The sequence below is a fragment of the Pygocentrus nattereri genome, chromosome 26, assembly GCF_015220715.1.
Source record: "Pygocentrus nattereri isolate fPygNat1 chromosome 26, fPygNat1.pri, whole genome shotgun sequence".
NCBI lineage: Eukaryota > Metazoa > Chordata > Actinopteri > Characiformes > Serrasalmidae > Pygocentrus > Pygocentrus nattereri.
Window position 1 is genome coordinate 24,199,156 of NC_051236.1, and position 20,593 is coordinate 24,219,748.

At 38.8% G+C, this 20,593-nt stretch overlaps 1 protein-coding gene across 1 annotated transcript in view; it reads left to right on the top strand.

Annotated features, from left to right (window-relative positions):
* Positions 1 to 207: 207 nt before the first annotated feature.
* The window catches only part of ror1 (receptor tyrosine kinase-like orphan receptor 1), a 152,345-nt gene continuing 131,959 nt past the window's right edge, over positions 208 to 20,593 (top strand). The window contains exon 1 of the mRNA XM_017721961.2: positions 208 to 496. Coding sequence (XP_017577450.2) covers positions 385 to 496 — 112 coding nt within the window. The 5' untranslated portion in view covers positions 208 to 384. The remainder of the gene's footprint in view (positions 497 to 20,593) is intronic.

Consider the following 20,593-nt stretch of genomic DNA (forward strand, 5'->3'; position numbering starts at 1 on the left):
ACTGATTATCACTCTCTTCATCCCGCCAGACCTTCAGCAGAGGAGGCAGGAGGTGTACTAAAACCCCTGCATGGTTGTGCGAGATGGACTGCGGTTCTGTCGAGTGTAACCAGCAGGTGGCGACACTGACCCTCACCCGGCTCGCGTGGCCGCTGCATGGGCGCTCCGCAGCAGAAGCGTGTGTGGACTTTGGCTTTGAGAGAACGAGCGAGTAGGAGGCAACGAGGGGAAAGGAAGTGAGCAAGAAAGTGAGCTCTGAGAGAAACAGTGAGAGAGCGAGAGAACCACCGAACCTGGAAGAGAACCTCGAGAGTGGCTGTGCTTTATCAGTCACCTCAAACCTGAGCGCGTTTTCAGTGGATGTAAGGCGGTCTCGCTGTGGAAATGTGTTCGAGGCGGGCTCCAGTAACCCGGGCACGGAGAGCGCGCTGCTGCCGCTGCCTGCTGCTGATACTCCGCTTCATCGCGCTCCTCTGGGTGCTGCACGGAGCAACAGGTAGGCAAGACCTCTAAAGCAGTGGAAGACCCCTCCGGTACCCCTGCCCTGCCGTTTTTATGATTTATTTCTTGGTGGTGTTTTTCTTGCTTTAATACTTCTCAATCTGATCAGCCAATATATTCATATCCAGATATTCAAATATATGACATACACCAGCACAGCATAGGATTTCCCTTATATCCAACTTAGATTTGTCACCTATGGACATATAGGTGTCATACATGCCAATGTATTTGAGTATTGACCATTTTTAAATATGGGTCCTGTGTTTCAGCCGTATAGCAACACATACAAACATATGTGTAATTAAACAATATGCAGTGGAAAACATTATTCATATATGGCATGTATTACTCAGATATGGCGACTCCATGTTATATAAGATTTTTATGCATCTTCTTCCTTGCGATGCAGCTAAACTCTGAAAACAAGCACTTTGTAAGCTATTCAATAAAATACTTAAAACCTGAAGTCCATTGAAATATTGTTCCCTGGCATATTTGCATAATTAAATATTCAAACACAAACAGAAAATAGTAATAGTAACAATTATAACTGTACTGGGATGGATTCAACCATGTATCAGACATAGATGTATGATTTATATATTATGCATATGTATCCAACTCCCTATCAGACTTGCCTTTAGGATCAATATATTATCCATATATGACCATTATGCAATATGTACATATATGTAAACATGTATGTGCACTTAAACTCCATGCCTGACTCTTTATGATATATATATATATATATATATATATATATATATATATATATATATATATATATATATATATATATATATATGGCCATATATCAGATTTCTGTATGGGTTCATAAGTTAAACTGGGTATTAGAGCAGGGACACTCACATTTACGTACCGCACACCCAGGACTCCTAAAGCATCATCTGCTGCATGGACTGTACTACTAAGATCCAATGTGGATGCTTAAGATTAGTTTTAATTGCTCAGACTGAAACTGTGCTTCTGTATGCACTCTGAAATATTATCTCCTGATTAAAGTTCATTGTTCTTGGCATATGTGCAGTTTTTTGCAGTTGGCTGAAGCTGAGCTGTTTGTTTGCTCAGAAAGTATCAAAAATGCTTCTGAGTGAAATTTTGGCTGATAGGAAAAATATGTAAAACAAATGCAGTTACTCTCAGGAAAAAAGTATTAAACCGTCACTGGGGCAGTACCCCCTTGTCTTTGAGGAGGTTCCCTCGAGGATTCGTCTTCAGTACCTTTAGTTAGGGATCATAATTGTATCTTATTTTGTTGAAATTATATATGTTTTTAAGTTATATTGACCCCACACACCCTGTCTCGTCTCCAGCCCTTTTATTTTATTGTTCTGTTTTAAAACATTAGGTTCTGAGTATGTACAACTACCTGGGAAAACTTATTTAAGATACATAATTGAACTTTAAACCTATTGTTGTGCATTTGAGGGTACATTTACACTGTTGGTACCTTGATGAACAAAACCTGGTCAGTACCTGTTTTTCTGTGTTGCATGCTAAAGCTGGACCATTTATAAAACACTAAATGTTGGCTGTTGGTTAACAGGGTGGTTGATCTCTCAGAGCGTGTTGCTGGTTCTCAGTTACTATATTGGCTGAGCTTGGTGACCCTCCCATCAAATGTGAGCACATATTGGTTTTAGCTCTTCATAGAGTGACAATAGAGCCCTTAAAGTGCTAAGAGCGAGTGTGTGTGCCTCAGCTTAGGCTCTCAGCTGGAGCTCTTTTGGAAGGCCAGGATTGCTTCATTTGCGTAAAAAAGGGGAACCTGGTTTAAGATACCACACAATTATGCAGAGCAGTACACCCTGCAGAGAAAAGCCCATTAACTTAAACACAAAGACAGATTATGGTGACTTAAAGATGGTGTTTTCCAAAAGACTTGCTAGAAAAGAGGTGACTAAAATCTTTGGCTACACTCTTTGAAGTAAAGCAAGTCATAGAATTTAAGTGAGATTGTTTAGTAGTTTTACTGAATTGTACTATATTGTGCTGCAGCTGTATTTTTTAAGTTGCAATGACTCTATACACCCTGTCTTGGAGTTATGGAAGCTACAAACCTGCACCTTTTCACTGGGAAAGGGAATGTAGTGCGTTTTTAAAACCCACTTTAGGACTGTCTTGTGCATTTGAGGTTGCATTTACATTATTTCTTTCTTTGGGGGACTAACACTAACCTGAATGTTGCTTTTTCTCTGGCTGTTACTGACTATCCAGCCTTGTATTTTGAGGTTTAACGTGAATGATAGGGCACTTTTCCTTCTTCAGTTAAAGGGGAACTCCACTGATTTTTTTTCAACTTTCTGCATGAATTATTGGTTTACATGTCAACAGCATCATTCAGAGTGGTTTGGTGTGAAATGCTTTGTTCTAGATAAACTTAAAGTCAGAATTGTTCGCATTGTTGGTGATAGGAACCAGACATGTGAGGAGTTTAGTGCCCCTAAAAGCTCGCTCACAAAAAGGTTTTCCATGAAATGAGTGTTAGTACACTGCCTGATGTCTGAGACATTGTTTTACAGCAGTTGTTTGATAATGTTTTGTTCTAAACCATAAATAATAAAATATTTTAATCTGGTCATGGTGGAGGGATAAATGAAAGGTGTTGTAAGGACCCTTGGTTCCTATCACCACCATTGTAAAGAAAACTTGTACATCCATTTTCTAAGCCGCTTCTCCCTCAGGGTCGCGGTGGGGTGCTGGAGCCTATTCCAGTGGTCATCGGGTGGAAGGCAGGATACACCCTGGACAGGTCGCCAGTCCATCGCAGGGCAAACTTGTACATTTCTTTGTAAATTTCTTTTCAAATAATTCCTGTCATATCAAACCAGTCTAAATGACTTTGTTTATATTTCAACACTGAATTATACAGACATTGAAAAATCTTTGGAATTCCCCTTTAACAAAAAGGCCAGATTACTTTGTATTATGCTTCTACCATATGATAAATTGTTGTGCACTTTATACCTATTCAGTGCTGTGAATTATGTCCCCAAAAGGAGTGTGCATGATTTCCATAACTGATAAAGTGCTTACATTAACTTTTAAATAGATTTACAGAGTCTTGAATCCAGTACACCTCACATCCCCAAGTTGTTCTCTTTATTTCCTAAGTAGATTTATTGAGCACTTATTTGAATCGGTCTGGTCTGAACATAGTCCAAGTTAGTGGTTTTCAATCCACATTCTGGAGAGTTCAGGCACTGTATTTGTGATTGATTTCTGTCCTGGAGCACACCTGCCTCAGCTCATGGAGAGCTGTATAATTACAAAATAGGCTTTGGATCAGGACCCTAGTGTGAGTGATTGAGGAATGGTGAAGTAGTCTCAGGTAATTTGCTGGCTTGAAGACATTGATCAACTGTACAACAGCCTTCCATTGTGAATAAGACTGGAAACAGGTTTGACTGTTTTGCTAGTACTGCAGCCCATAATGTAATGTGCTTTACTCAGAGGATTTCCTTTGCTCTTTATAAAACAAAGTTTAGTTTCTAAAATGTGATTGGCTGAACCACAAAGCTGTTGTAAAACAAAGCCATTATGTTGTCTGGAAACAGTAGTCTGTGGTTGACAAACTGCATTGTTTGGTGGAAGAATTTTTTATTGCGATTATTAATCATTAAATTATTTCATGTACATATAACAATCCCTGGTCACAGAGAATACACATTTCAATGCACAATCACTGTTTGTTTGCTGACCTTAACATACTGGGGGGAAAAAATAAAGCATACAGAAATTTGCAGAAGAATGCATATTTAATTTGTTCTCTGTAGGGGATCTGTTAACATCTTTACACAGAAAAATGAAACATATCATTTGACCTAGGATGTAGGCTTAATGAACATTTTTCTTTAATCATACTACATTTCATCTCCTTCCTGTCCTTCACTGCAGCTTATTGCTTCATTACCACCTACTAAAAGACTTTGGAAACACTGAGAACCTCTGCTTGCGGTGTAGTATAGAGGTTAGACAGGCTGCTCTAGGCTTTTCATCCTGCAGATGTCCATTCCAATACAGATATAAGCTCCGTTTTATGGTGGGAAGTAAATGAAGACCTCTTACTTGATGGATGGATCTCATTGGTAGATAGATTTCTGCCCTGTGTGGATGCGAAGTTAAGTTTTTTTTTTCCCCCGCCAGTTACGGCTGGTGTTGCATGAGATGTTCTTCAACCGCTAAACATGTCAGGTGAATCTTTATGACAGCAGAGAGAAAGTTCGTCCTACACCCGTGCTTCCAGGCCCGGCTTCAAGTGAGAGCAGCACCTGAAATGGAAAAGGAGCTCTTCAGTAATCCAGTCTTTAGGTTTAATAATAGTTGAGAGAATGTAAATCATGGAGGTGGAACCTCTTGGTTGTGGTGTTCAGCAGGACAGAATGTTGACACTAAAGGCACTTTACTTCAGAAAAAGTCTCAGGAGGGAGGATAGTTCTGCAAACCCTGGTCGCACTCCGTGGTTTAATCTGGTCTCCAAACGCATGGTACAGTTACTCAAGCGTCCAGACCTCCATCTTAAAAAGCCTTTGTAGATATGGAAGGAATGCTCACTCAAGCATGTGTACAATAAGTGCTAAACCCTCGTAAGCCCCATAATCCATCTTGGTTTTTTTTTTTTCAACGTTCTGTCTTTATTGTGTTCTTGGCGAAGTCTAACCCAATATTATAACGCAGTTTATTAATCACAAAGTTAAAAATCATTTTCCACACATGTTCTTTATCCCTAGTTTTAAATCTGTATATTAGTGTTGTCAGGCATAAAAAATGACTCTGCATTTCACCATTTATTACTAAGCTTGAAGGCTGGCCTGACTGAAATCCACCTTGACTTCTGCAGCTGAATACAGTGAGAGGACAACGATAGGTTCTATCAACAGTTTTTAATCGTTTGATTAATTGTGCTCTGCAGGCCTCTCCCTATGAGGAAATGTTTCTTCAGAGAAAGCTGGGTGTTCTTGTCTTGGATGGTAGGCTCATTCTAACTCAGTTTTGCAGATTGTGGTCTGCTTAATGTAACGTGTCTACAGGGACGGTTTGGTACGAAATGTCTACTAGTGTCTGTGTGTTTGGGTTTGTAATGTAGCAACTGGCAGAACTTGCAGTTGATGACTATTATTATCCAGCTTCAGCAGCATTACGCTATGTTAGAACGTCATTGAGTACTTTGTGGTGCATTTCGTTTTGCCAGCCTTATTCCTCTGTAACAATAAACATTTCGACGTCTTGTTCTCCAGGATGTTTGAGTGTCTTTACATCATGACGGAAATAAAACTGACTCTGAAAGTTTCTATGGCAAAAATATGACATCCCAGTACTTCATATCCTCATGGCACTAAATCCATTTAAATAGGAATAATTATGCTCTTCTTGATAATGAACCATGTACTTGGTCAGTCCTGATGTCCACAATATGCTCTGAAAACCTATTGTGATTATTGTAGTTATGACTATTGTAGTTTGACATGATAACAATGATTTCGTCATGCTGTCCTCCTCTGTTTTAACTCCTCCTGGTGGTTCGTGGTGTAAACGCCTTTAAATGTCTCTTCTTGTGTTTTGTGTAATTATTTTTCATTCATAGCTGTTCCTTAGGAAGTACACTCATTTCATACCACACTATTGTTTACAAGTAGGCGATGTTTTATTATGATTTGAATGAGATGAAAACTAATTACTGTGCATATTTGCATGTGGTCTTAATATGTTAAATCTTTGTCACTTTGCAATTTTTACATCAAAACAAATAAAAAAGGTACACTAATCTATCGATACAGGACATAGATGGAATATAAATGCAATTAATTGTGTAAAAACTGGTGTAAATAATTCTATAATTACATCAAAATGTTATATTAAATGACTAACCTAGACTTAAAAGGGTTAAGCTGTGACACGATACAATCAAATCATTTCAAAATACTCTCTGGATAAATCTACACACATGTCTTTATTTATATACTAGGTTTGTTTAGCTCAGTCTTATATGGACCATTTTTGATCTACAGTTAATTCCCTACCATAAAAAAAAAATGAAAACCAACATAGGCTGCATTATAAGCCAGAGAATATAGCTGCTGTTTAGCTTACACTCCACCTACCCATATATCTTATGAATGACAGTGGTCAGAGCAAATGGATGAAAGTGTGCGTTTCCTTTGAATGTTTCACTCTCAACTTGAAGAATGCCGACACCGACATGCATTACCTGCCATAACATATTCTTCAGATATTAAGGGAAATGGGCTTCCATGATTATCAAAGAGATCCGGCCTGCACCCGCACTTATCATACAGGCATCTTCTCTCGCCTGGGCCTGCTAATGCGCCAGCACTGCGCTACAGTCCACTTTACAGCAGGCACGATGAAACATGGCTCCTCAAATTCAACTGTAAATGTGTCGGAGAGTAAAGCTCTAAAGCCTGTTTGCCTTGTATTAAGGACTTAAGTAACCCCTAGATGCACCAAGACTGGCAAATCTCTAGCTACCCACAGTTGGGTCTTTGTGCATGCTGTGCTCCTTGTGAGCTCATAAATACCTTACTTTTATGGCCTGTTCAGGCTAAGACTGAGATTTGTTTTTTAAAAAAGTGAAAATATATGTGCAAGGTATCAGTCACCTGGGACACTTCTCTTCTTTCCTCCGCACACTGCTGGTCTTGACGGCCTTGGGTTGAGAGCCCTGAGAAGAGCTTTGTACGTTCATAATTAATCTCTCTGTTGATCGAGGAATATTTTTTACTAATAAAAGACTCCCCGGACTCAGAAACTTTAGTAGTGCAATGAGTGATCTAAGTGGGTGTTGCGTCAGGCTTGTCTTAACTGAGGAATACATTTCAGCTTAAGAAGCTACTACTTCTGTATTTATCTCACTCTGTCAATTTCTCGCACTGGCACACACAAAAATTCAGTACACACATCAAGCAGAGATCATATTAATTCATAGGTTGCTTTGGCAGGCGTATCCTCCAGTGCAGTCAAGAATCTTCCCCATTTTTGCATGCTTTCCAAGAAGTTGGTCCCCAGTTCCCCTACCTGGCTCATTCTCTTTTGGCTGCTTGTGTAAGTTATGATGGACGGTTTGGATCTGGCATGGGTTTTAATGTTTGCCCATGGTGTTCTGAATGACAGGAGATAAACACTAAGTAAGTATTTCTTTACGCGCTCTTAAAATATTGACAGGTTTTTACTACTGCATGTCTGTGTTTCTATAGGCCTGACCGATTCATTATTTTTGTATTGAAATCACAATTTGAAAGAGTGAAAATTTCAAATCACTAGGGCTGCTACTTTTATTATGTTCCATAATTCAACCTAACAATGCAGAACTTGTGAACTAACAGGCTGGCCTACAAATGGTTATGCTCGCAAAAAAGGCCTGGAGCTTAATTTATAAAAAATCATTTCATTTAAATCACAGTATTGGTCAGAAAATTACAATTAGATATGTTTCCATAATTGTTCAGTCCTAGCCACTATATGTTATGATGCTTTTACTTGCTAATTAATAACCTTTTTTCCATATTTTGCATCTACAGCAATATTCTTAATCCACTGACCTGAACCAGTCCAAGTGAAAGCTGCCAGAATATGGAATATGTTTGAATTAACATTGGGCCATTCACATTGCTTATAACTCTGCACATGAGTTCACCATGCATAATATGTGCTGTATTGTGGTTAATGTGATGTCATGGGTGAAAAGCCCCCATGTTATAATTTACAATACAGCAGTTAGTTTTGACAGTACAGTCCAATTCGATTTGAAGTGTTCTATCAATGCTATTATTTGTGATAGCAGGAAATTTTTTCACAAAGACTGTCATCCACTGAGCACTGGTTGTAACAGCTTTACATGCTGTACAGACTGGCTGGAACAAAACAGTGTTCAGGTTAATCTGGCAAGTACTGCAAAGCTGAGCTGAACCTGATATTTTGGTAGTATTATGGCTTCATCTGTAACACAAAAGGGTGCTACGTTTGTAAAAAAATAGCACATTTTAAATAGCACAGTATTAAAGCACATTTGTTTGGGGCTTCTTTGCTTTATGTTTCCTTTTAATTTGCAGAACTGTTGCATAATAGCAGTAGAACAAGAGTTTGTGTTTTTTCACTGCTTCCAGCACACCTGATCAACTCATTAACAATCAATTACTGAGTTGTAGTGGGTGTGTTAAAGCAAGGAAAGCACTAAAATGTGTACCTCCAGGACCAGAGATGAGGAGACACTGGCTTAAATAACTGATGGCCTGAATCAAAACAGTCTTTAAAATGAATGCACAGCATTAGTTGTTTTCCTTTCACTCCAGGTATCTATAGGCTGTTCAGCTATTCTTTTTACATGATTGTTTCACTGCAGCTTTAGAGGCTTCAGCAGTAAATACAGTGTTTTTTACTCTGAAAACTCTTCTCTTTTGCCATGTTGGCTGAGTTTGAGTTATTTGGGCTTGTTCCACAGCACTGCTGTGACACTGCTGACCTGATTTTGGAGATTTACTTGAAGCTCTTGCTGAAATGACTGATTGTGCACTGCTTTGCGAGAGGCTCAAATGAGAAAAGCATATGGTTAACTAACTTCTCTGTGTGTGTTTGTGTGAGTGTGTGAAGAGTTGTGGATTGCCTTTTGTGTGAAAACAGTCTTTGTAAAAATGATTTGCCTCAATTAGTGATATAAAGATTCGCTTGTTTTCTTGACGCATCCTTTCTAATTACACCTGATGTAACTGCATTGGTTGTAAAATAAAATACAAAATAAATAAAAAACAAAAACACAATCATTTGAATTGATTCAAATTGATTTTTAAATGTTGGGCACCAAACCATTCACGATTGATTGACAAAACAAACTTGTCCATCAGCATCATTTTGAAGACTTTTGTGATGCAGTTCAATTTGCTTGCACCTTAACTCACCCGGTACTCACTCTGTTTTTACTCAGATAGAATGATATTGTAGAGGTGACTGTAAGGAACAAAGGAGATGATGCTGCAAAGAGCCTTACCAAGCTTTACTGGTAAAAAAGCTCAACGCACAGGCTTTGAACTTGCAGAACATCAAAACTTAAACCACATCCTCGATAGAAACGGTAGAACCATTGAATAAAGTGAGATCTGCTTTTAGATTTACAGTAAAGACTTCAGTAAATAGAGTTGGAACTTTCAGTTGTAAGTGCTTTGCATTAGTTTGCTCTGTCACAGTTAAAACACCTTATCGCTATTATTTAAGTTGCCAGCAATTATGAGTTTGTTAGTTGTTAGTTTTTATAGTCATGTGTTTACCTCACAATAAACACAATGAGAATTGGGTGCATCTTTGTCAGTTGGATTGCAGCATGTAACGTGTGAACAGAATCGCAGACGCTCGCAGGTAAAAGGGGAAGAGATTTAATACCTGAGGAAATCAGGAGAATCCCCAGAGGGAGAAAACATACATCCGAGTCCAAGTTCAATCCAAAGTCGTGATACAAATCAGTCCAGGCAGGCAGAGGTACACAAGGGCAAAACAATACACAAAACCGGGTCAGGAATAGCGAGAAGTCGATACACAGGAAATACACTATAGTTATACCGCTCAGTAATTGCATGGAACAATACCTCGCAAAGAGTCCAAGTAAAGTCCCAGCTTATAAAGAAAGAAACAGGTGCACAACATTAGAATTCCGGCAACTGTGATCGCTGACAGGTGTGGGGGAAGATCACATGATCCTCCCTAGCATTCTGGGAAGTGGAGTCCGACTTCCCCGTTGACTGCGTGACACAGCACATATCCGGAACTAAAAGAAATCAGAAAACTTATTTTTCAAAAGTTTATTGAAAAATTTCAGGGATCTTATGGAAACAACGAAAGCTAAAATTTCTAAAGGAAGCAATAACACCCTTAAAGGGCATGTCGATAATGTTTATTTGAGTTGTGTCTGTTATAGGAGGGAAGCTGTTAAATATCAACTGCTAAGAAGCATTTCAGTGTCTTTTTAAAATGACAATACGATGGTTTATCACAATTATTTATATGGCAATTACTTGTTATAAGCGTGATATGTAAGCAACGGTTCCTCAAGTGATAGAGCAGGACATGAGCAACAACAACCACTGACATTGCTATGGTAGGTTTGATCTGCATTAACCCCTCATTACAAAGAATGCACATTTGAGAGCTCAGTGGTGTAAAAGATGTGAAAAAAAGTGATATAGGGAGATAAGTCATTCTTCACCATGATCTCTGCAAATGTTATCTTTGCTTTTATTGCATTGGCAAGCGTTCATTACAGTCCATGCCAGTAAAGCTATTTGAATCTGTTATAATGAGGTGAATCATCTGTGTTGTAGCTCTGCACATGCTATGCAGGATTGTGACCTCTAGAGCTTCAGCTAGAACTACAGTTTACATACTCTTCTTATTTTTAAGGATTTTTATTTCTCTTTGAAGTGAAGCAGATGTGCGTCTGCCACTCTCTCATTGAGTCAGCCAACTATGTAGAGTTGATCCACTCCATTAGGTTTCTTGCAAGCTTAGAAGAACTCACTAAGTGTGCTTTGCTTGCATTTGATTCATTGTGAAATAATTAATATCAGTAGCTATAGAAACCTAAATCCGGCTGTGGACCGAAGGAAAAGCATGCTCAAGAAGCTCACTTTGAAGATTAGCTCTGTTAAAGCGGTTTAGGACAAAGCCACTGGTTTAACAAGCCAACTTCAGCTGCTATGATGTTGAGATCCATGTGTAAGTTAAATGGATTGGGAATGTTCTTCTATTCATCTCATTGTTTTGTGATTATACCATCATGCTTTTTTCCATGTAACTTCTGCTCAGTCAGAGAATCAAAAGAGTTGAAATGATGTCACTTTGAAGACACTTTCTGCAGAGCCAGCGGCTTTTTAAAGATACATGTAATGCGGGAAGTAAGCTTTGACTTCTGAAAGTGCTTAGTAAACAGTGTGTTAGGTATCTCACATTTTCCTCACTCTTGCGGACAATCCCTACTTGTTCTGCATTATTTATACAGGGCCTACAATGTTAATTTCTTGTTTAATTTATTAATGACATTTTGGGTCATTCTAGTAAACCTATATAGATGTTTTGCACTATATTATGCAAGACGTTTGACTGTTCATGTAATAACCTCATTAGATTCATCCACAGTAGAATTCCTCATTCCCCAAGTGTTGGGCTGCTTTTTTGTAGCTGTATTGTAATGGTTTTCAGGTTGTAAGATAATTGTGTGTGCATGATATTCCTAAGGTTTCTTGGTTTCAGTAATGTAAAACATGCTTTTTATATCAAAGGAACACAGCTTGCTAAAAGGCACAAACTGTGAGTCATTTATGAGCACATCTTGCAATAGTCCATTTTAATTATGTAATTTATGAACTACTTAATTTCTGTGATTACAGAAATGCATGCAACGCTGACTTGTACTTTTAAACGTGAGCGGTGTTTTGAGGGGCAAACAATGGAAAGTTGTGTTTAGGGGTGGAATTAAGGCAATAGTTAAATATTCTAGTTGGAACTGCACAATATGGACAAACAATATTGTGACTGCAGTGTACCTTCCAAAATAAAATACATTAGTCATCTTGATATGATGTAGTTAGAAATTGGTCTGGATTTTTTTTTTTTTATTTTAAACATTTTTGTCTGTTTTTTCAATACAATTTTGTATTGACCAGTTTCTATCCTTATGTTTTGTCATGGTCAGTTTCTTCCCCCACATGACGCTACCAAGCTGGGAGGGTGAAAGCTGGCACGTGCTTACTCCTAGACATGTGAAGCGCCACTACATCTTTTGAACTACCACTAACACAACATCACTGGACAGCACAACACGCTTGGAGGAGAACACTAACTGCCAGTTCTGTCATGTCAGATAACAGATCCCTGCGTTAGCTGGAATCACACTGAGTGATGTGGCAAGAGGGAGAACCATTCTACGCTCTCTTAGACTCGGCATCGCCAGGGATTGAACTCGCAGCCTCTCATTTGTAGGGCCAACTCTTAGACAGTTGCAGCAGTTATCAGTAGCCTGTGTCATGGCACATAATAAAACATCTAGATATTTGTTACCAGCTAATCATATATTGTGAAGGACGATGTTACATGTAACAATTAAGAATGCTCCAATCATGAATTTTTATGGCTGATTCTGATTTCTTTACTGACAATTCTGTTTTGTTTTTTTATTATTAGCTTTTCTTTAAATTCAGACTGTGTAGGGTAAATGAACACATGAAACACACTAGCACTTTTCCTGTACTTTCTATTAACCAAAGTCACAATTTAAGTAACATTATTTGCTATTTAATGGGCCAAACTAACATGTACAATTTTCAATTATTTGTCTATTTAAATAACATATAAAGTGCTACACCCAAAGTAAGAGGCTAGCAGAATGATATGCATAATTATGCATCAACGTTTAGATTATATATAAGTGTAGCAGCAGCATTCAAAAACAGCACTAGTGCACTTCTTACATTATGTGCACAACTTGCATTATTTACCTCATAAATCGAAACACAGATCTGCCCAAACAAAAATAACACATGGGCAGATTTTGGAGCAAAAGTAAAAAATTGCCCAATTCTGATGTGCATCTTTAGTAACAATTAAAAAATGATATATTTCAAAGTGTTAAACAAAGCATTTCATTCAATCTCTCCCTAGGGTTTATTGTGCAGGCCATTTCATGTCCACAGCAGAGCCACAGTGAATGATTAAGTTGACAGTTAGGCCTCTTCCTACATTGTAGCCTATGATCTTGAGGCAAACGCGGAGCCCTCAAACAGTTGTTTATATAGACCGGGCCTTTGTGCAGTCGTCACTGTCGGTGGCTTAAAACTAGGCACAAGCCGCTGTTTGTTCTGCCACTTCAGTGGAGGATAAAAGGCGAAGAGAAGAGAGCTCATGTTGGTGTTCTGTCTGGCTGCTTGACCCTGACTGTGTAACAGGCGGGGGGAGAGAAAGAGGAGGGGCAAGGAACAGTCCTCCAATATCTGTGCGTCTACATGAAGGCTTTTCTACTTTCTTTTGTTTTTCTTTGTGGTTCTTAGTATATTCATTTTCTCTTCCTTGTACAGCTGAGTGTTCATTCCTCTTTCCTCGTTCATCCTCTCTTGTCTCCTTCCATGCCCTTTTTCCCTCTCACCCTGCAGCAAGGCAGAAATGGCTTACCCAACCACACTGACCATGGAATCCTGAAATAAAAAGCTTCATTTCCCTAATGTCTTATGATCCGAAGCCAAGCAGGCCGCAGAGGGCGATGAGGACGGTGCCCAGCTATGTGCAAACAAGGGGAAACGCTGCTGTGTCCACACTGTTGGGCCTCTTACAGCAGAGACTGACCGGGGGGCAGGGACGGTCTCACTAATCCTGAGCCTATTGACTGCCAGCCAGCTTAGGATAAGACAGTGTTACTGAGTGTTCCCCTTGTGGAAGGACTTCATTCTAAGAGCCTAGATCTACATGTAATTTTGGTCTGAGTGATACTGATCCCAACAACTCATAAGTGGCCTAATTTTTCTTTTGCCATTTTAAAATCAGTTGACATTATACTCCATACATGAAGACAGGTTAATACTCATAGCAAAATCATATGTTACAATCAGGGCTGAGCAATAATGATATAATTCAATATTGTAATGTGTTCCAAATGTGAGTCATGGTACCAGACAGTATTAATTTAGATCTAATAAAGGTGAATCCATTCTTGATATAGCTCATGATGATTGGACTGCTTTGTTCCATTTGCTACTTTTAATATTGTTCGAAAGGGAGCCTTACACAGTATTGTAAATGTGAATCAGACAACACATTTCCAGAAAGAAATTTGTCGTTTATTTCATTTATATGGCATTTAAAGCGTTCTTTTAATGTAAGACACCTTGAAGCTACACTGTGTAAGCTTTGGGGATTTGGAGACCTCTCTGGTGTAAATGTGTAATTGTATGCAGAAAAACATTTTGTAATGTTGGTTCTGATTCAGACCCCTTCCCCAAGCAGATGAAGCTGATGATTGTGATCACATTGTAACATAGCAGCAGTTTTAGTGTGTTTTTTTTCTTAACAGAGAAATGCTACTAATTTCAGTTTCAACAAAAGATCTTGCATACTGTGCATAAAGCATGTAAAGCAGAAGCTTGTTGTCAACTGAAACAATTATATTTTCTGATCATTTTATCATGGACATGCTTATTTTCTATGAAATGCGCGCGCACACACACACACACACACACACACATTTTCTAAGCCGCTTCTCCCTCAGGGTCGCAGAGGGGTGTTGGAGTCTATCCCAGCTGTCATCAGGGGGAAGGCAGGATACATCCTGGTCAGGTTGCCAGTCCATTGCAGGGCAGACAGACAGACAGACACAATCACTCACACACTCACATCTATGAAATAGATCTCTGGAAATATCAAAAACTGGAAAGTAACAGTATACTGGTGTAGACAATATATTAGTCACAGTTATTATGAACATTTACCATTTAGCTGATGTTCTTATCCAGAATAATTTACAATGTAGCATTAGAAGTACTGCACAATGATTATTAAGATTAAGAGACCCTTATTAGTCCCACAACAGGGAAATTTCACCTCCCGTCTGTGCAATGAAATGCCACATACACACTAGTGAACACACACACACACACACTAGGGGGCAGTGAGCACACTTGCCCAGGGTGGTGGGCAGGCCTTACCACAGCACCTGGGGAGCAGGCGCCTTAGGGGTTAGGTGCCTTGCTCAAGAGAACTTCAGTCACATACTGTCGGCTCTGGGGATCAAATCGGCAACCTTCTGATCTGGGTTGGTTCCCTAAAGTCCAGCCCATGACTGCCCCCTGTTATTGGTACAACAGTGACATTCCTCCCTGCCTGAAGTAAATCTGACTGTCTGATCTTCTTTGTGTGGAATAACAGTGTTGCATACTGTACTAGCCATTTCATCGAATGACTTGTTTGTGGTGTATGTTCAACCTAAAGTCCATTCCAAGTTTTCAGATTTAATTCCAATGTCGGTCTGATAATTACATTCCCATTTATCAATATAATAATATATCGAATGTTGATATATCATGCACCGCTACATAAACCATTACTTCAGTTTTAGATGTTCTCTCTTTGCACGTCTCCTTTTCTCACCACTGACGAGCAGCGGCAGCTATGAATGCCGTCACTCTGGAGTTTACTGTCCAAATCTGTCTTCCATGAAATACAGCAGTGCTCATGTGGCTGGGTTGTGTGTTTGCCCACAGCGACGAGGAATCTTGTCTTCCATCTCAAGATGGAAATTATATTTGGCAGGATGTGGAATGCCTCCTCAGCCCCAGCGGAATCTCTCGGAGGCGGATCAAAATCTCAGCATGTTGAGGGAAAATTGAGTTTACCTGTTTGAACTGGACCTTTTAGGTTTCCACTTTAACAGTTATTTCATTTCCTTATTTCACTTTTTTTCTTTTTTTTTTGGAGAAATCCCAACTTTAGCTTCGTTTATTGGTGTCTCTGGGACTGATGTCGCTCTCTTAGCAAGAATCGGTTTCAGCAAGGCAGGAAATTAGACTGCATCCACCTGATAGCTCCATGTTTCAAAGGTGGGGAAAGGAAAGAGGAAGGAATGGTGAGAGGCCATGATGAATTAGTGGCCTCACTGTTTAGGGCTCGGCACACATCTGAAAGAAAAGTGATTTATTCCCAGGGCAAACCAAGAGGAAAAAGAGAGCGAGAGCGGTTAGCAAGAGACACAGAGGGAGAGTGGAATGAAGAGACAGTAGAGAGACTAAGAGTAATAGCAGCTTTTACTTCACTGTGTGCACTTTGATATGTATAACAGGCCACTTTGCAGTGTACAGTAAGCTGTATTTGTCACCACATTTCAAAAGTTGATTGATGCGCAGACGATCATATCAGAGATGGTTCTACACACAAATTAAACCCACTACCTCACCACCCACTCCACCGAAAAAGGCCAATAAATACTTATCAAAGGTTTGGAAAACATTGGCAAACTGGTTGGCACCTCAAATGAAAGTTTTGCTATACAGTACTATGAAAATTTATAGTACTCTTTTTTTAGGAATTCATCTTTTTAGGGAAAATAAAATTATTTTTGACAGCATTTATCTGAGCAGTAAACATTACTTTGTTCAGTTTTGTGATTTTATGTCCAGTATTGTAATAGTTTAACCAGTGTTTACATACAACGTACGTAACCAATATAATCCAAAAAATTATCATACAATACGTAGTTTAGCTTCATTAAAATTCCATCAGCAGCACATCTAATTTAACAAATCCATACAAAGACTGGAGTGCAGTGAGAAGTCAAACCTGTGTCCTTCTTACTGTATTCTGTCTAAGACATTAATAACTTTTTTAAAAGCAAAAAACGTTACATTTCCTGTATTTATGTGTATGTGTTTTTGTCTAATGTTATACAGTGTTTTGCCATAAGACTCTTATTTCCAAAATTAATAGTTGTAAGCTATTTTCATGGCTGCCTAAAATGTTTGCACAGTGCTGTGTTTATTCTTGAGAACATTTTTATGACATATTTTAAGCTACAGTTTGGCATTACATCTCTTCACATGCGCATCTTTTTAAGATGTAGTCTACATCATATACTTGTACTAAGTAGAATGCGCTTGTAGAGTTTACATTCCACCTTCTTGGAACAAGACAGTTTTTATCTTTCCAAAAAGGAGTGCCCACACGGAGAGCTTTTCTGTTTTATTTTTCATAAGTGTTCCTGTTACAGGCCAAATGCTTGGATGTAATGTAGGACTTGATTATCAGTAACCTAATAGCCAGATGTTTTTTCCCAGCTTAATGTTTGTTCTATTTCTCTCTCAACCCTTAATAATCTACTGAAAACACAACCACTCATTTGTCAAGTGCATCTGTCTTTCCCAAGTTTATGATGTGGTATTTTCACTGGAAACATTGCATGACGTTTCAGTTATTCTACAAACACACCTACACCCATTTTGTATTGTACCCTCATTGTAGAGTTACTCCTCATTTAATGGAGCTGTGCTTATTTATTGAACTAGTTGGGGAGATTAACATTTGTTTATGCACATGCTACCCTTTCATATATTAGAGTTTGTAATACTCTGACAAGATATGCAGCCTGGCCCAAGATTCTGTTGCCCTTTACCTAGCCTGCGGGGCATTTTGGGTTATTTTTTCTGACATGCACTGCTGGATTGCTGATTTCAAATAAGGGGGGTATGTTCAATATGATTCATTGCTGTTTTATAACACGTCCAAACATAGAGCTTATCTAGATGAGTTGTTATCGTTTGCCCTTTACCAGCACATGGAAAGGAACAAGTAGGAAAGCCTGGTATTCCGTTCTGCCTGTCAGGTGGTATGTTGCAAAAACTGGCTTCAGTTATACTCTTAATAAAATTTTCTTTGATTTCAGCTAGTTTTGTGTTGTATGGTAGAAAAGTGGACGTATGCATACTACTCCTCTTTACTTGGACGTTCAGGAGTAACAACCACTGAATGAAGTTCCGTCTGGGTGTAAAGGCTGTTTCAGGGTGTGTTCACTCTTGGCAGGTTGGGTTTAATTAAAATGAACCCTGGTGTGATTTTCCTCATGGTGCAGTTCAGTAGAACATGTTAAAACACTGCCATGCAAACCCGATTGCACATCAAAAAAGTGCACAGCTTATTCTTGGACTAATTTGCAGTGCTACTGATGATTCACCACTGGAATTCTTTTTAGCGTAGGCATAGGCTTAATCTGTGTCTGGGAAACTGGTCGTAGCCTAGATTTGCATAAGGAATTGAGTGGAGTTTTAGGTGGAAAATTGCAGAGTACTGCTGAAAGTATTTATTTGATTGAAACATTCTCAGTGCTGGTAGTTGCTCTGTGGCCAGATGGTTGATCTGCTTCTCTGTGGAATGATGTTTAATTCACTGTATTTAGAGTTGCGGTACATTTTGTTATGTGGGAACAGGAATTCTTACATTCCTGTAGTTATTGTTTGCTAATACCAACATATTACAGATTTATTGAAAAATGTTTTTCTTATCCAGTATAATAACCTTGAAGTTACTTGCTGATTTTTCCATTAAGATTATGACATTAATCCATTCTCAATAGGCAATAAACCCCCTTCATGACTGTCAACACTCAGCATGTGTGCTGACCATTTTATGTCTTCTGAAAAAGAAGGAAAATAGCACCAATAATATGTCTGCATTTTTGCTTTCCTCAACATGGAAGAAGTCAGGTGCATGGCTTACAGTGTTTCACATCTTCAAGGTGGTCTTGGATAGACCCCAAGTTTGCCTGGGTGCCTTGTAACATGAAAGCAATTAGCAGTGGTTTCATGGAGTGCTGGGATATGTGCAATAACAAAGAGAATGTGGGTCATCAGAGGCTATGTTGGTCCTGGTCTTGCAGTCAACATGATTTAGGAAAATAGCGATCCTGACTTACTTTGGTTTAAAGTCCATCAGAGAAAGTGTAAGTAAAAAGATTTTAAAAAGAGGATATCTATAGTGAAATGAAGCATACGGACAAGGCAAATGTTAGTTGGTGCTGTATTTTCGTGCTAATTTTCTGTACCTCTTTTCCAAAAAATTGGGATACTGTGCAAAATATCATTTAAAACAGACTGCAATGACATGCAAATTATTAAGAAGACTACATTCAACTGAAAATAGTACAAGAACAACATATCAAATGTTGAAGCTGAACTATAAAAAAATAATGCCCGTTTTGAGTTGTGAGCAGCATGATTAGGAAAAGTTGGGACAGGGGTACGTTTATCACTGTGTTGCATCACCTCTTCTTTTAAAAACATTCTGTAAGTGATTGGGAACTGAGGAGGCACTGCTGTAGTTTTGAAAGTGAAATGTTTTCCTATTCTTGCTTGAAATAGGATTTCAGCTGCTCTCCAGTTTGGGGTCTCATTTGTTGTATTTTTAGTTTCATAATGCATCAAATGTTATCACTGGGTGACAGATCTGGACTGCAGACATTCCAGTTTTGCACAGTTTGGACTCTTTTACTTTTAAACGGTGGGTTTTCGGAAATGTTCCTGAGCCCATGCAGTGATTTCCACTACAGAAACGTGTATGTGTTTAATGCAGTGCCATCTTAGGGCCTGAAGATCATGGCCAGGCAGTATTGGTTTTTGGCCTTGTTTCTTTCATACAGAGATTTCTCTGGATTCTCTGAATCTTTTAATGATATTATATGATATGATATGAATGATAGTAGTCTTTCACAGAATGGTGAACCCCTCCTCATCTTTGCTTCTGAAAGCCTCTCTGGGATGATCTTGTTGTACCCAGTCATGTTACAGACCTGTTGCCAATTAACATGAGATGTTCTAGCGGTGTTTTTTTAGCGTTACACAACTTTAGTTTTGTAACGTTAGTTAGTTTAGTCTTTAGTTGTCCCCGTCCTATATATTTTTCTAAAAAACATAAAAATTTCTCAGTTTCAACATTTGATCTGTTGTCTTTGCAGTATTTTCATTTAAATATAGGGTTTAAATAATTTGTACATCATTGCATTTTGTTTTTATTTACATTTTGCACAGCATCCCAACTTTTTTGGACAGAGTTTTTGGTTTATGTTCTGCCTTCCGCCAGTAAAAAGTTAAAGATAATGTTTCCACATGTGCTTTATTATGTGTGAATAGATGCCTCTTCTATATACAGTCTTACCTTAGCTGCTTGGTTCTGTTTCCTCCAGCCTGGTGAAGCAGCAGTCCCCTGGATTCTCTACCAGCTGGTGGACAGCGAATGGAAAATATTTCCAGCTGTGAATGTCACCAGCCTTTCAACTCTAATTGTTTATCCATTTTTCTTTCCAAAAGCCTGGCCAGAAGTAGCTGGTAAGCATGGAGTGGGATGCTGAGGTGCGCAAGCTTGAAAGGCATGCTGCCAAAACATCTAAATGTGAAAATATGGCCAGTGATTTCTCAGTGTAGTGAACCGAAGATGGATCAAAGTTGTGTTGGGACAAACATAATGACTGCTGCCAAATGACTGTGCTTGTAGGTTTGAAACTGCAACTGATTTCCCTGCATGGGTAATGTTGTTTCTT